At 39.8% G+C, this 15,105-nt stretch overlaps 1 protein-coding gene across 1 annotated transcript in view; it reads left to right on the top strand.

Annotated features, from left to right (window-relative positions):
• Positions 1–15,105, top strand: part of SLC7A5 (solute carrier family 7 member 5) — a 101,077-nt gene that overhangs the window by 47,372 nt on the left and 38,600 nt on the right. Inside the window, exon 3 of the mRNA XM_086949683.1 lies at positions 14,184–14,289. Within this exon, the coding sequence (XP_086805809.1) occupies positions 14,184–14,289 (106 nt within the window). The remainder of the gene's footprint in view (positions 1–14,183; positions 14,290–15,105) is intronic.

A 15,105-nucleotide genomic window follows, 5' to 3' on the forward strand; every position in this document is an offset into this window, starting at 1 on the left:
CTCGCTGGGTCGTACTGTGTGTTTACGAGTCGTACGGCTACGAATACGAATCGTACGGGGGATTTATTTTACCGGATCGGAATCGGCGCCAGAGTGTATGCAGAGGGGAATGGTGTAGGATAGAGTGGAGTCATATAAGGTGGAGTATGCACCATTTCAATTGGAATAGAGTGGAGGGGCTAGTGGGGGTCATAGGGGAACAGGAGGACGGATGGATGACAGAAACACATAAAATACTTTTACCCCTTGGCTGCTGGGGTAATTCCCCCGCTGTGCTGGGGGGAGTGCGCACAGCACCCCAGTGCTCGTGTTGAGCTCAGCTCGTCATGCAGCACGGTGTAGCTGTGCTCATGACGAGTTGAGCTCGTCACGGCCACACCTGTTTCTTTGAAACGCTCAGCACAGCGGGGGAATTAGCCCCGTGTGCGAGCGTTTGGGCCGTTATGACGAGCTCAGCTCGTCATGAGCACACGGCCACCGTGGCTCATGATTAGCTGAGCTCGTCATGAGCATGGGAGGGGTTAAAAAAATGTACCTGCTCATCACCCCCCTCTTCACTGCAGGCACAGGCTCCTAGAGTCCACTACGGCCAATCCTGATGCTGGTTTCATGCTGCTAAAAGCAGCGTTGGGATTGGTCTGAGTGAGGATGATTTGCGCTCACATTTAGACTTCGAGCCTGTGCCTGCTCTCTCCCACCCGGCAACGCAGCAGGTTGGAGAGAGCTTCAGTCCGCATGAAGGTTTGGCCAGCCAGACTCTCATGCGCCCAGAATAGCAGTGCAGAACACTCATCTACCAGCCTGTCATCCCCCTAACCCCACACCCAAGATTCGGCTCTGAGACCAAAAATAAAACGCTAATTAACAAGGGTTCATTATCGTTTTATTTGACATTTTTTTGGCTGCTGGCAGGTGGGGCAACTCTCTGCCATTTTTGTTTCATGGGGCTTTGGACATAGGAATTTAGAAGCTCTAAATGTATCCTTCGCTGGTAGGGAGGTGCACGGAAAAGGGGAAACAGGCATCCTATTGCCTTGTCTTTGCCTCTGAACATTAGCAGCCAATAAAATGACAGACACATTCACAGTAGAAAGAAAAGTCTTTCTGACACAAACGTAGAGAAAATTACTTGATAGCTGAGTTATGTCTCCACCTGCCAGGGACACAATCATGTAAACTGTGACACACAACAGACAAGGTGCTGCAACCTGACTGCAGAGGATAGAAATTTCGGCACCAGCAGTAAAAAGAGACGCCTCTCTCCAACTGAAAAAAACATACCATGAAGTCGAAGAGCGGCTACAAAATGGCCGCCGACCATTTGACCATATAGACAGTGATAGCAAGAGATGTGCCTTTTAAATGACTACACCAATACAAACATACACAAGAGAGGCGCCTAGAACTAACCATAGAAATATAGTTAGTAACAACGAAAGTGATGCCTCGACATGACCATAGAAGTTATAAAGAACATTGATACAACAAGTATTGGCAAAGCCAGTACATTCGGCTATAAAGAGCCAACTCATTTAAATGCAGTCATGCACATCTGATGTTTATGTGCGCTCGCCCATTAAAGCCAGATCTATTGGCTTGCCAAGTCTTGTTAAAATTCAGAAACATTTTCGCCAATTTCTAATTTTTGAGGGAGAGACCCTTCAGATTGTAATAAACATTCACCTCAGTCCGCAGACATTTGCGGCTCTAAAGAGTATTCTTTCCATCAACGATTGTTGCTACAAATCATGGATTCCTCCATGTGGACCTTGTACTAGATGAGCTATAAAATTGAGCTTTAAGCACTATCCTTCCCGTAAGACTTTAGGGCACTTTATGTTTAAAGAAGTAACCTTTTTCTCAAAGGGACGTCTGAGAACAGGTAACCTCGCCTTGGCATAGTCTTTGGAAGTAAAACCCAGTCAATGATGCCTCCAGCTTGCTTATTTGCAAATGTTAGTATGGGTAACCTTTACCAGAACTGAGGCAGTAACCATGCTTTCCTTTTTGTGAAATGAGCTTTGATTTTCATCTTTTGTAGAACAGCTACTTTGTGAGAGCAGAATTTGGTATCATAAATTGCACACTCTGACAGGCCGCCATTTTCAAAGACCGTTTCTTCTTAACATTACAGTTGAAAGCTACCAGCGCTTTGTACTGCTTCTGTCTGGACGTCCCCACCCTAGGGTGCCAGTTGATAGACTTTAGCAGAATCAGAGCTGAGAGGCTGCAGGGTGTCTGTTCTAGGGTCTTATGAATGGTCTGGAGATTGGCCGTGGAGTTCTCAGGAAAGAGATACTCTGTTATTTCGCAATCTTTGAAAACGCAGTCTAAGGTTTGATCTTGGGCTTCTTGGAATGTTTGTCCCGGACAATGTACCTCACCGAGGTATATTCACTGACATATGGCTTGTGTTCCATTTCTAGACCACCATAAGAATATCAGTGACAGATCTGTGAATTAATCTGCACATTGCTCGTGCTGCATTACAAGGTTCCTCTACTGCAGGAGAATGTGCAGTTAACAAGAACAGAAAGAATCTATTACATCTTTCTTTCTGTCACCATGGTGTGGATTAACCATGGCATGCAGTTCGAAGGCCAATTAAAGCCAGCTTATTAGAGAAGAACGTGGTTGTAAATCTGGTTAAAAAAAGCTTCTCATCTATGTGGCGGCGAGCTTGTTTCTTTAATGCTAATCTTGGAGTCTCATGTTTTGTTCTTTCTAAAAAAAACAGCAGGTAAGCTTGACAAGAAAAGCTTTGAACTCACTGATCCTTACTAACCCGACGCCAAATATACCCTCCTGAACATAAGGACAACTTCTGTGTGACCACTCCGAGTGTAAATGAAATAAACGTTCAATGTAAACTATTTAGGCTCAAGAAAATGTGAACAGTATTTTGGAGCATTTTCGTACATATAGAAGGACTGTGAACACGAGGTTGTCAGTGCTAGAATTCGAAGTCTTCTTCTATTGTTATAGACCAGAGTAAGAAAAGAATTGCTTGAAACAGCTTACGGAGTGTCAGTGCTTAATTTGTAAAATAATAAGTGCAGGTGCCCATAGTTTTGCTCAGAAACCCGCACAGGTGCTATCGCAGGTCGAGGTTGCACATATCAAGGATGCACAGTCTTAATTCCAATTTATGCCTCTTTAATCCACCATCAGTCACTCCCTGCCTCATTTTCTTAACCCTGGAGGTTCTTTTTCATCTGTTTTCTTCTCTTGTCATTGTTTTTCAGTCTTTCTCATCCTTTCACACTTTAGAGTTTTTCCGCCTCTTGCTCTGAACCAAAACAAAGCCTGTTGAGGAAAAATAAGTGCTGGGCCCCAAAAATGAGTGCCAGGGGGCCCCAACTGCAACCACCCGCCCATATTAAGCACTGAGTATGATATTGTATTGCATCGTTTAGCACTTATTTCCCCTAGGTGGGACACTGAAGCGCTTGCCTACATGGGTAGCATGCTACACCATTAAAGGGTATGTGGTTTGAAGGGTTTTACTTTGTTCGATCCTGATTGGCTTCAGTTTCTCTCCATTTTTCCAAATATCTTTGTTTCTAGACTAAGAGCATTTCATTCCCATTTACCACTCAGTCCATTACACTACATGCTCAATCTGCCAATTTGTATGCTGGGGTTGATGCAAACACTTGCATATTTCTTTCAATTCGAAAATGTGTTAACACATTGATAGTGGAGAGCCATAACCTAAAATGTACTGGTGAGTGCTTAGTCATGATTTCACCCACCATGAAGTACTGGCTGATGTTTATTTCTCCTCCAGAGAATCTTTATTTATTTCTCATAAGCACTGAATTGCCCCGTACGTATGCTCGTATGAGGAATTGTCCTGTATATGTGCATTGTGCCTGTTTTTATGAAATATTTATTTAATGTACTCCTCTTTTTGAAAGACTATAAAAGGATATATTGGACAGTTTTCACTTTCTGTACCTAAAAAAAGTCCATAAACCTGAAACTCACATTTTCATCAAGTGACAGCAAAAATGTTTCACAAACCTTTTTGTAGTGGTAGAATTAAGGATAATATGAGACAATGTTGCTCAACAAGCTGCAGCCTAAAATGCTTACAGACCTGTCACTGTTGTAAGTGCTTAGATATAAACACATTCAATCTGAAGGCCAAGACTTTTCAGTGAGAGAGGCCTTGCCGTGGAATAAGCTTCAGACCGTTCTCAGACTGTCTCCCAGTCTCCTTCAGTTTTGAAAGGTCTTAAAGACATGGCTTTTTAAGTTCGGAAATTGCTAATAGAGAGTTAAGATCCTCTCAACAATGATGCACTTTTATCTGTATGTTTCTTTATTTGTAGCTCCAGGACGAATATGTCTCATTACAACGAATACGTTTTTCACGCATTCCATTACAAAGCGAACCATTACATCGCAAGTTGTTACAACGCCTTGCTGTAGGGGGTGCGCTGGACTTAGGAATAGCATTATTTACTATTCTTACTCAAGTTTGTGCAGCAACAGGGAAGGTGTTGGATTGTCCCAGTGCACCCCCTACAGCAAGCCTTTGAAACGACTTGCTATGTAATAGTTCGCGTTGTAACACCGCGTTCGTTGTAACAACCATGTTGTAATGGAATGCGTTTTATCGCATTCGATGTAAAGGCTGTTTCCCCGCCAGGACACCCCTAGGGGTAATCACAGCGCTCTATAAATTCTGTGAAATTACACCATTCTCGCCTGATTGTGGCGGCTGATCAACCTGCTGAAAGGGTTTTATTCCATCAGGACATTCTGAGCAGTTAGGTTTGCATTCCAATCTTTTCTGTCCAGTATCAGATCAAACTCTCTCTGCTTGTTCAAACGGACAACACAATAATGTTGCATTACTTCTTACTTCTCATCGCAAGGATGAATCTGTTCCAGAGTTCTGCCATTAGATTTGGCAGTTTTAATCCTGATCTTTTGCAATATGTATATTTAAATCTTCCAAAAGATTGGATCAACATTTTGACGAAAGCTAAGTGTCCATCCACCAGAATGTCCTATGCTTTCATGTGGAAGAGGTTCTGCTTTTGGTGCATCCTAAAGACCATCTACTCAATTAGATGCCAAAAAGAAGTGATACAGCCATATCTTCTTCAGTTGGTAAAATATGGCCCGCAGTTCTCCTCAGTAAAGGCACAATTCACAGACATTACAGCTAAAAAAAAAATCCTTCACAAACCTTATTTTTAATACCTGTGTTGTAAAAGATGTTTTACAAGAAATTACAATAGCCTTTCCTCCTTTAAACAGACTTCCGTCGCATGCTAGCTTAATGTTGAACTTTCGAAATTAATGCACCCTTTTTGGAACCTATTTGTATGGCTGATATACAACATATCTCATGGAAGGGAGCTTTCCTAGTGGGCATTACTTCAGCCCAAAGGGTTACGGAAATTCAAGCTCTTTGCTCTAAAGAACCATTTACAGTTTTTCCTAAATATAAAGATTTAATGATAACTCTTCCTAGTTTTCTTCCCAGAGTAGTTTCAGACTTCTTTCTCCACTTTTTATAGGAAAAGGCTTGCTACACTATCTGGTGCTTTTGACTATTAATGAAGATCTTTTAGAGGTGAAGTCAATGACGGACGTTTCCTGAGCCAAATAAGCCAGTGGCTGGAGGAGTCTAAACTAGCCCTTAAACTATAAAAAATAAATTCGCCATAAATGGCGTTGGAGCTATTAAAAGTCAGACCTAAGGAGAGTTGACTGCTAAATGTTTTGGTTACATTCCAAGGAAACTAACAGTTTTAGGGGCACATAATTAAGATAAAGATCGACAAAAGGATTATGTTCACATACTGTCAACACAACGCTTTGTGTTGTGTGGGTGAAATAATATTCTCCTCAATGGGGAGTCTTCATTATATTCATAAGCAACCTTTCCTCCTCGGGGGAAAAAAGTCAAAGTAATTCACTACTATTTTCTCTGATTCTTGACTCAAGTGCCACTAACAGAGCATGATGGGATACTCTATAGTTTGCTCTTCCTTAAAGGAGCAGTGCCAGTTTTTCCTTTCTTTAGGTCTACAGCCTGTTGAGCAATCTTGCCCCTTATTTCCCCTCATTCTTCCTTAAAAAAATATTTCTGTTTTGGTGTCACTTTCTGAAACTAGAGACTGTGGTTTTTTAATTGTTTTTAGGTAAATAAGTGAAAATTGGCTCGTATAGCCTGTTGTAGACTCAAAATATTTAGTTTTAAAACAATAGCTTTTCAAAAAAGAAAAATGTATTGAATGCATTAAAATAATATACATTTTTATAAACGAAAGTGCTTTGAGATTCTGTCTGTCACGGGGACACTTCCCAGGATCCTGCACGAGGCATGGCCCTATCCTGTGCTCATGACTATAATTAAGATATCCCTGGAGGAGAACTAGAAGCACAGTTAATTATTCCGCCCCTAATACTTTCGCCTACACCCACATGACTCAAAGGTATGTGCTAAGACTACATTAACACAACCCTTTTGTCTATCTTTATCTTAATTATGTGCTCCTTAAAAGTGTTAGGTTCTTTGAAATTAACCAAGATGTTTAGATTTCAACTCATTTTAGATTTGGTGTGTAATGGCGCTTACCATCCATGACAAACTTATTTTATTCTAATATACTTGGGCTTTGGCTCAGCAATTTTCTGTTTCTTTGCCCCTTCCTGGATCTTTTTTGTATATTAGTTTGATTCTTCATCCCTCGTTTCCATTGCTGAAGTTAGATCCTACTGCCGAACATAGCAGCTTATTTACTTTTGGGCACACTTGAGAACCTAACGATCACAACATGGACGGTAGAAATATTCAGCTCGTAGGCAGTATGAAGTAAGCAAATTATGTAAATTATTTGAATGCATTATTGAACTGTATTTCATATTTGGCCTCTACAGATTTCAAAGTGGACTTCTGTAAAAATTGCTTGTCTGCAATGGAAGCAAACTTAAACACTCCTGTTGACACATGTTCTTTTCAAAATTAGACTGGGAAGTCTAACTTCAATTGCCTTCTCGGTGACTTGCACCTGCTTCAGAACTTTCTCATCGATAGGATGTTATCAAGCCTTGGCCTCGCACATGCATATCCCATCTAGATCCACGGTCTTTTGTCATAAAGTCTAATTATCATGAAATCATAAAGTTCGGTAGCTATAATGTAGCTTAATTAGAAAGAGGTAGGACATTTTTGCTCTGAAGAACACACCTTGTTTTCCACAAGGTCGATATTTTAATTTATTTTCCTTTACATCAAGAGAATCCCGCTGTTGCATCCTACACTCTTGTCTTCACTTGAAGTGACTTTGCACAATTTTCAGCGCTCCAAAGCATTACTTAGAAAGGACAATCCCTTTCAGACTCTTTGTGCATCTCTAAGTCACATACGGTGGCCTCACTCCAGTGCTCCATGCATAATATGATTGTTCTAATGAGTTGTTTGGTAAGATAGCAAAGAGCTGCTTGAATAATATTGAAAAGGATAATTTGTGCACATTGATACTGCTACTTGAACAAGTGGTATTGCAGCCGATGTCTACGACCAGTTAAAACTTATAGTGCTACAACACCATGTAAGAGGTATTCCCCAATCCTGAAGTATGATGCTTACATACTTGTCTCAAAAAGTAGTCACAGAGCTGGCGATCCCATTTGCCATATCGGATCCCTGTCACATTTTCTTACATCTTCCGCAAGAACGTAGTTGTGCCCATGTTTGTGTTTGTACACTTTCATGTACATGAAATACAGTAAAGCACCATTCTCATCCATATCCCCAGGAAATGTGGCGTACATGGTGTTCAGATTTATTGAACGGTCGAACCACAAAGTCACAGTGTTTCAGATTGCACTTAACTAAGGGTCCCTAGCATGAATTAAATTGAGAGTGAAAAGTGGCCCAGTAACTCTCAATTTGCCAGGAAGTCTTGCTAGAACTCTCAACTCCCAAAACGATCAGACAGTAAGAGCATATCTAGAAAACGCAGACTTGTTTATTCATGCAACTATAAGATTAAATTCAACAGGAAATATAAGGGTTATGTCCAAAGGATGACCTCCATGTGATATGATTGGGAGATTTAGGAGAATCATATGGTCGGAGAACTGATCAGATTATTGGCAATTTTCCCACTTCTTCATGTTTCATGGCAGTCTTGCTTTAAGAAAAATTCTTGGGGCTTATCAGAGGCAATAAAAAAGATTCCCACTGTGTAACGGGCACAAGAAAGGGGGGCGCATTCCAGTGGTGCTTTTGGAATGCCACATTCTCTAGGGAGCCAGTCATTTCCTATCTCATATTTTGATAGATCAAGAGCTCAATTTGTTATTGCCCGAAGTAAAAAATGTACTCCTTCCAGACCGCATGTATAAAGTTTTTTTTTTTAAAAGAAAGTTACAAGTGAGGGTCATGCTGCAATCTCTACTGAAATAGGGCATATGCACACTTTTTGTCTATGTATTGTGGATAACCTGAAAACCCTTTTGAGAATTCAGCCCTAACTAGGTATCAGATCTCTGCAATACCACCTCTTGAAGATACTTTTTCTATATTCCCGGCATTAGTCCCAATGAAATAGCACACATGTATATGCAACACATCTTTAAGACCTTCAACCATATAGTAAAAAAAAATCCTACCAATAACTAGATAAGTGAATCCAGTCTAAAGACATCTTTCCACCTCCTAGTCACTATCTCTGTTATTGGATGCACTTTTCTATTAGTCTCCTGTTTTGTTCAATAAAATCTATAGGAGAAAATCTATGTAACGAAAAATGAGAAAACAAGGACCTTAAACCTAAATCTTTACTTTAAGTTTATGAATAACACTTGAAATAAAATGAAACCACTCCATGTAGCTAGCTATAAAGCTTTTTTTGTTTAAAACTTATGAAGCACTGTTAATAAAAAGATTCGCATATCTAATTGTTGGTAAGAAATTGACTATATGGTTGAATATCTTATATATGTGTACTTTATTCTTTGGTATTAATAATATTTAACTATAGCTGTTGTATCTTTGATAGAGGCTATTGCAGAGTTCTGATACCTAGATTGGGCAAATAGATGGGACAGACGCTAAATTATCATCTGTATAGTGTTACAACTGTGGTTAATTTTGGAAACCAAGCAGCTAAGCCCAAGCTTATCTGCATGACGTATCAGTTTGTATTCCAAATATGGAAAGAAAGAAAATCTGGAGTGTGAGCTATAGGGAGCCCCCTTCACTACCTGTAAATAAAAGATATACAATTCAAGGTTTGAACATATTTTGCAACCTCGAAGCTGGGAAACCAGGTTTGAGTCCCCCCAGAGACGCTCAACATCCTGTGATTATGGGCAAATCATTTAATCTTCCAGTGCCTAACAAAATAAATGTGTCCCTCTGTAACGCAATTGGTGCTCATGTAAAGCGCTCTGATCCCTTCGGTTTGAGTTTGCGCTATATGAAACTCCCCCCACCTCCCCCAACCCAAAAAAAATTGTTATTCCAGTCACCTCCTGGGCTTGCCCAAATACTTGATCCAACGGCTGCAAACCATCCAAAATGCGGCTGCGAGGCTGATAAAGTTTATCCCGTTCAAGCAGCATGTCTCTCCGCATTTGCGTGCACTCCACTGGCTGCCAGTAGCTAGTAGGATAACATTTAAGGTTATGACTTTGGCTTTCAGAGCCTTACATGGGAGAAGCCCTAAGTACTTAAAAGCTCGATTCCCCAGAAATTCACAGGCGAGACTCCTACGCTCCAGCTACTCCAACTACTCGTTCCGCGAGTAAGAAGGGCACGTCTGGGTAGCAGGACGTTCTCGGCCAATACAGCAAGGCTGTGGAACACCCTGCCTCCTGGCATTCAGCTAGCCCCTTCCGAGGCTGGTTTTAGAAAGGACTTAAAAACTTGGCTCTTTACCCATTAGATCAGAGCCATGGACTTCCCCTCACTACTTTCATCTCCCGTACTGCACGCTTAGCGCCGGGACACTTCTTATGAGGTAACCGTACGCGCTTTACAAAACTCTGTATTATTATTATTATTATTGGACAGCTTTACCAACAGGCTGAATCCGGAGATTCCAGGAAGAAAAAAGATAAATGAGGAAGAGTGAGAGGTAAGTAGCAAGAGCACAAAGATTCCTGCCTAAAAAGGAATGTAAGAAAACAACGAAAATGCAAACCTGAGTGGATCTGGGAGCAAGCTGGAATGAGAAGCAAGTAAGCCCACCAACACAAACATTTGCCAGGCAAAAACTGATGAGGAATGAAGCCCTTAAATACTGCTCTGCCTATTGTGGAATGAGAAGAAAGTAAGCCCACCAACACAAACATTTGCCAGGCGAAGACTGATTAGGAATGAAGGCCTTAAATACTGCTCTGCCTATTGTGACCCGAGTGGAGATCCTGGTCACAATCTTGGTTTAGTCTGACCCGTAATCCCTACACTGAGAATCTCTGCCATATTGAAGTGGGTAAGACTTCAATACTGTCTTCATGACTCTTCAACTTCTGTCTCTCTGGCGGCCACGAGCGTCATGTCGCCCTTTGGTTTCTGAATCTTCTGTGGATCTGGAAACCCCTTAGACCTGCTCTTGAGTAAGCCATGTAGTTACTGAATGACTGTATCAGAAGAAATGATTGTTCAAAGGATGATTTTTACTCTAGCATGTTGCCAATATTATATATTCAATGTGAAAAGTTCACATAAATTGACAATTCTTAGCATAGGTATAGTTGCAAACATGCTTCAAAGGAATATATCATATGATAATATTAAAACGTTAATAATACTATCTATCATTTGAGATGCCTAAGAAATCAGAGCTTCAGAATTTAGCCATCAGGCAATCACTTGAAACTCGCCCATGCCAACTCAGCCCTACACCCTCTCTAACGTGGTAATTTCAGTACCGTTAAATTGTATAGTACTAACACTTACTGTTATATTACTTAGTTAATATTATTGTTATGTACAAAGATTTCAAAAGAGAAGTTGGAGGTATCCAAAAGACTACCTTCAATCCTGATTAGAGTTTGCTCAGATTGATTTTAGTTTATGGTAAAAGGCCCAAGCTTCATAGTATTTTCAAACATCATAACAGTCATATAAAAGTCATCCAAGGAAAGATACGGATATTCATGAATTTACTCTAGCATGTTGCCAATATTATATATTCAATGTGAAAAGTTAACATAAATTGGCAATGCTTAGTATAGGTATAGTTGCAAATATGCTTCAAAGCAATATCATATGATAATATTAAAACGTTAATAATACTATCTATCATTTGAGATGTCTAAGAAACCAGAGCTTTAGAATTTAGCCATCAGGCAATCACTTGAAACTCGCCCATGCCAACTCAGCCCTACACCCTCTCTAACGTGGTAATTTCAGTACCGTTAAATTGTATAGTACTAACACTTACTGTTATATTACTTAGTTAACATTATTGTTATGTACAAAGATTACAAAAGAGAAGTTGGAGGTATCCAAAAGACTACCTTCAATCCAGATTAGAGTTTGCGCAGATTGATTTTAGTTTATGGTAAAAGGCCCAAGCTTCATAGTATTTTCAAACATCATAACAGTCATTAAAAAGTCATCCAAGGAAATATACGGATATGAATTTCGTATAAATAAGTCCAGCCAACTGGTCTTTTGCAGACGTTCGATTGCTTTCTCAAAGCTTTCCAAAAGCAGCATTTTATTCCAACATCTTACTCCTTAAAGCATCAATAGTACTCAATACAAATTTGCATGAAGGGTCCATGATAAGGCATTCATAGAGCACAGTGACAACCTGTGCCTACAGGCAGTACCCTTTGGGTTCTCAAATGCCAAACCATAAACAGTAAGCATTCATCTACACACATCTTACTTGTATAGAATAAACAGTCAAATCCAGAGGCAGCAAGTTGCAACATATATCAGACCATGGTAGTCAAAGTTGAAAATGACCCCTGAGATAAATATCAATATAAAAGAAGAGCAGGGCCTCAAGTTAATAATATAAACTCACCCTTTGAGAAGCAAAGATATATTCCAGTATTTTACTCTTTCAAACATCATTTTCTATTAACAATTTGCATGAAGACCCTCAATAAGGCATTCATTGTAAATTGAAAAACAAAAACATGTAATAGGCCAAAAGTAAAGCCTACAAATAACAACATCAACTTACGTTTTGGCTGAAAAACATGCAAATCACCAGAACACTGTGGCGCTGCCTAAAGGCAACTATTAATTTCTGAAAATGCTGTCGCCATCTTAATTTACCTTGAAATAGTCCCTCACCTCAACCATGTGGTCTACCCAGAAGGGAACAGCTACCATATGACAGCACTTCTTGGCCAGTCCAGAGAAACACCGTAGTGGTGCATCAGGCTGCAAACTGAAAATAAAACATGAAAGAAGGACACCAGCACAGCAGCCAAATTCAACCACTAAATCAATACACTATATTGGGTTATGTACGGTGGCATACCCGCTCAGACACACTCCAGCCTGTCTCACATTCTAAAAGTGAATCTAAAATTGTTGAATGAAATAGACATAGGAAATATATACAGACAAGCAACAATATAGGAACTGGGATTGATTCACAAGATCTTAAATAATGCAATGTTGTGCTACAGAATAGTCACTTGCATAGTGTCCGGGAACTGATCTCAAGTCCTCTTCTACTGTTCCTACTCACATTCATACCACTAGCATTCAAATGCAAGAGCTAAGCTTGTGATGCTATTCAAACCATGTTCCACAAGGTATGAGTCCATAAATATAAAACTCTGCTAAAGCTCTGTTCTATTTACCTCACATTCTCAAGTTTGCTGCACTTAATGTCAGATAATTGGACCAGTTTCAGATCTTTATGCTCCTGCTGTTCCTTGAAGTGTGCAGTCATAGGCTATTTCTAAGCAATGTTTTTCAGAGCTGTGATATGTTCCTTCCATCTAATATTTAAAGGTCTGATTGTTGGTTTTACATTTTCTCACACAATGATAAACAAATGCATACAGTTCTGTGTTGTAGTTGATGAATTCATGAGTATTGTGCCTATTCCTAACGCGAGCTTCTGTAATATAAGCAGTTTTATTTGGCGTGTGTTTACAGCAAAAGCCATTTTGTAATTTGTAATGCCTTTTAGGTAATTGGAAGAGCCAAGTATGATCTTTTGAAGAGAAAATGTAATATGAGCACTAGGGCTCACATGGTCTTGAGTGTACGCCCATGTCTGTATGGAGTGGTAGGACTAATATATTCATTTCACAAGGTTCTGTCATGTGTTTTTGATTTAGTATTTGGTTTCAGCTGATGCCCTTCCACAGCTTCTTCTTTAAGTGAAACTAGCAACGTCTAATTGTGTAAAGGTATTTAAGCTGCTCCAAATTTTTTTCTGCTTTGTTGTCAAGTTTGTTCAATTCTTAAAAGTTCTTTGCTGAACAAAGGTCTGCGGAGCAACATGCGGGTTTCCTGTTAATTACTGAATTGAAAAACTATGGGGAAGGATAATAGAATCAAAGTGATGTAGAATAGGATGTGACTCCAGTGACAACTGGGCAATCTTAATTAAGAGGGCCTGTTTTTCTGAGATGTTTTAGCAATATTTAGTTTGTATTTCTTAGTGAATTTTAGCAGTTGTAAAGAAAATGACTTTTACGTTTCATAGTTTCTAAGAAGTTACAGTTTTTGTCTTCATATATGTTAGATTGCTTATCTAGTGTACACTTGCTGAGATGATATTCTTTGGTTCTACTAAAGGGATTTATCACATAGGTTTCATTCTCATTGGACATTTGTTGGTCTGAGTAAAAGCCCTTTATTTTGATTTCATCCGCTAAGTTTCTGGGTGATTAGTCTCAGTGTTACTTAATATGAATGTAGTATATGGGATCGTATATAATACATACTGCGACTGATGAAAATTGAGATGGTGCATTTTTGCAACGTGATCTCCCCTCTCTTGCACCAATGTTGGCAGCTATACTGAGGTATATTGCTCTGAGAAATAAATCAGGACTTGACGATTCACTGACCCTGATTTCTCTAGAGAGCTTCATGAAAGTATTCACTCTCAATTCAGAACTTAAATAATCTTTACGATGATAGCAGAACAGTGCCAAATACTGTGTTTCACTTGTAAATATTTTGTGATCATTTGTTAACAGTTATTTTTTCCTTTTAGGAGACGTGGTAAATCTTACTCCTGAACACTCCTTTGACGGCACCAGCACAGACGTTGGGAAATGGGTGCTGGCATTGTATAGTGGGCTTTTTGCCTACGGAGGCTGGTAAGTAGCAAAACATTTACAGCACCTCACAGCCTGAGACTTCCGAGCACTGGACTCTCAAATGAGACGCACTTGGTTATCGTACTAGAATAAAGCCTTCAGTGCTTTCTGAAGCGAAAGACGTGGTCCTCTAGCCTCATGTTTGTGTGGAAGTTTGTTGCGCAGGTTCTGCACCTGATCTTTGCATTACATGAATCTAGTTCATTGTATTAGATCTAAAAGATGTGGTGGGAAGATATGGTTTAAAATGCTCTTCCGTAAGGGGCTATGCAAAAAAGTGATAGTGTGCCCGGAGTCCGTGGTTTGAATTTAACTCCTGCTGGCTAGATATTTATTTCAATTGCAAATAAAAGATTAAAATCTAGACAGTTTTGCCATCTTCTTTTACTTTCTTTCCCATGAGAACTCATAAAAACACATACCGGCAGGACTGATTTTCTTTATTTTTAAAGTTGTTCAGCTTTCCCCTTTTTCAGAATTTGTAGTTTAGTCTATAGGGTCCTTCTACCTGAAGCCACTTTCAGAGGATCTTGAGTCTCGCTGAATTTCAAACCCTCCCATCATGAAACCCACTGAGGTGGTGATGTCCTTTCAGGATCAGAGTCTGCAATTTGTGTACCATATCCATGACTGGCTGGTGGGCACAGTGTCAGTGTTTCAATGACCGGCTGAATAATATGCATTTCATATTTACACTTTTTTTGGACCAAAATCTACAGAATGCCCCCTTTAAGATCTGAGGCCAAATTCCTCTCTGAGAGCATGAATCTTTTCTCAAATTATACTGTTAGGTCACCGCTACAACATTACAGTTGA

The sequence above is a fragment of the Lissotriton vulgaris genome, unplaced genomic scaffold (genome assembly GCF_964263255.1).
Source record: "Lissotriton vulgaris unplaced genomic scaffold, aLisVul1.2 SCAFFOLD_4143, whole genome shotgun sequence".
Classification (NCBI taxonomy): domain Eukaryota; kingdom Metazoa; phylum Chordata; class Amphibia; order Caudata; family Salamandridae; genus Lissotriton; species Lissotriton vulgaris.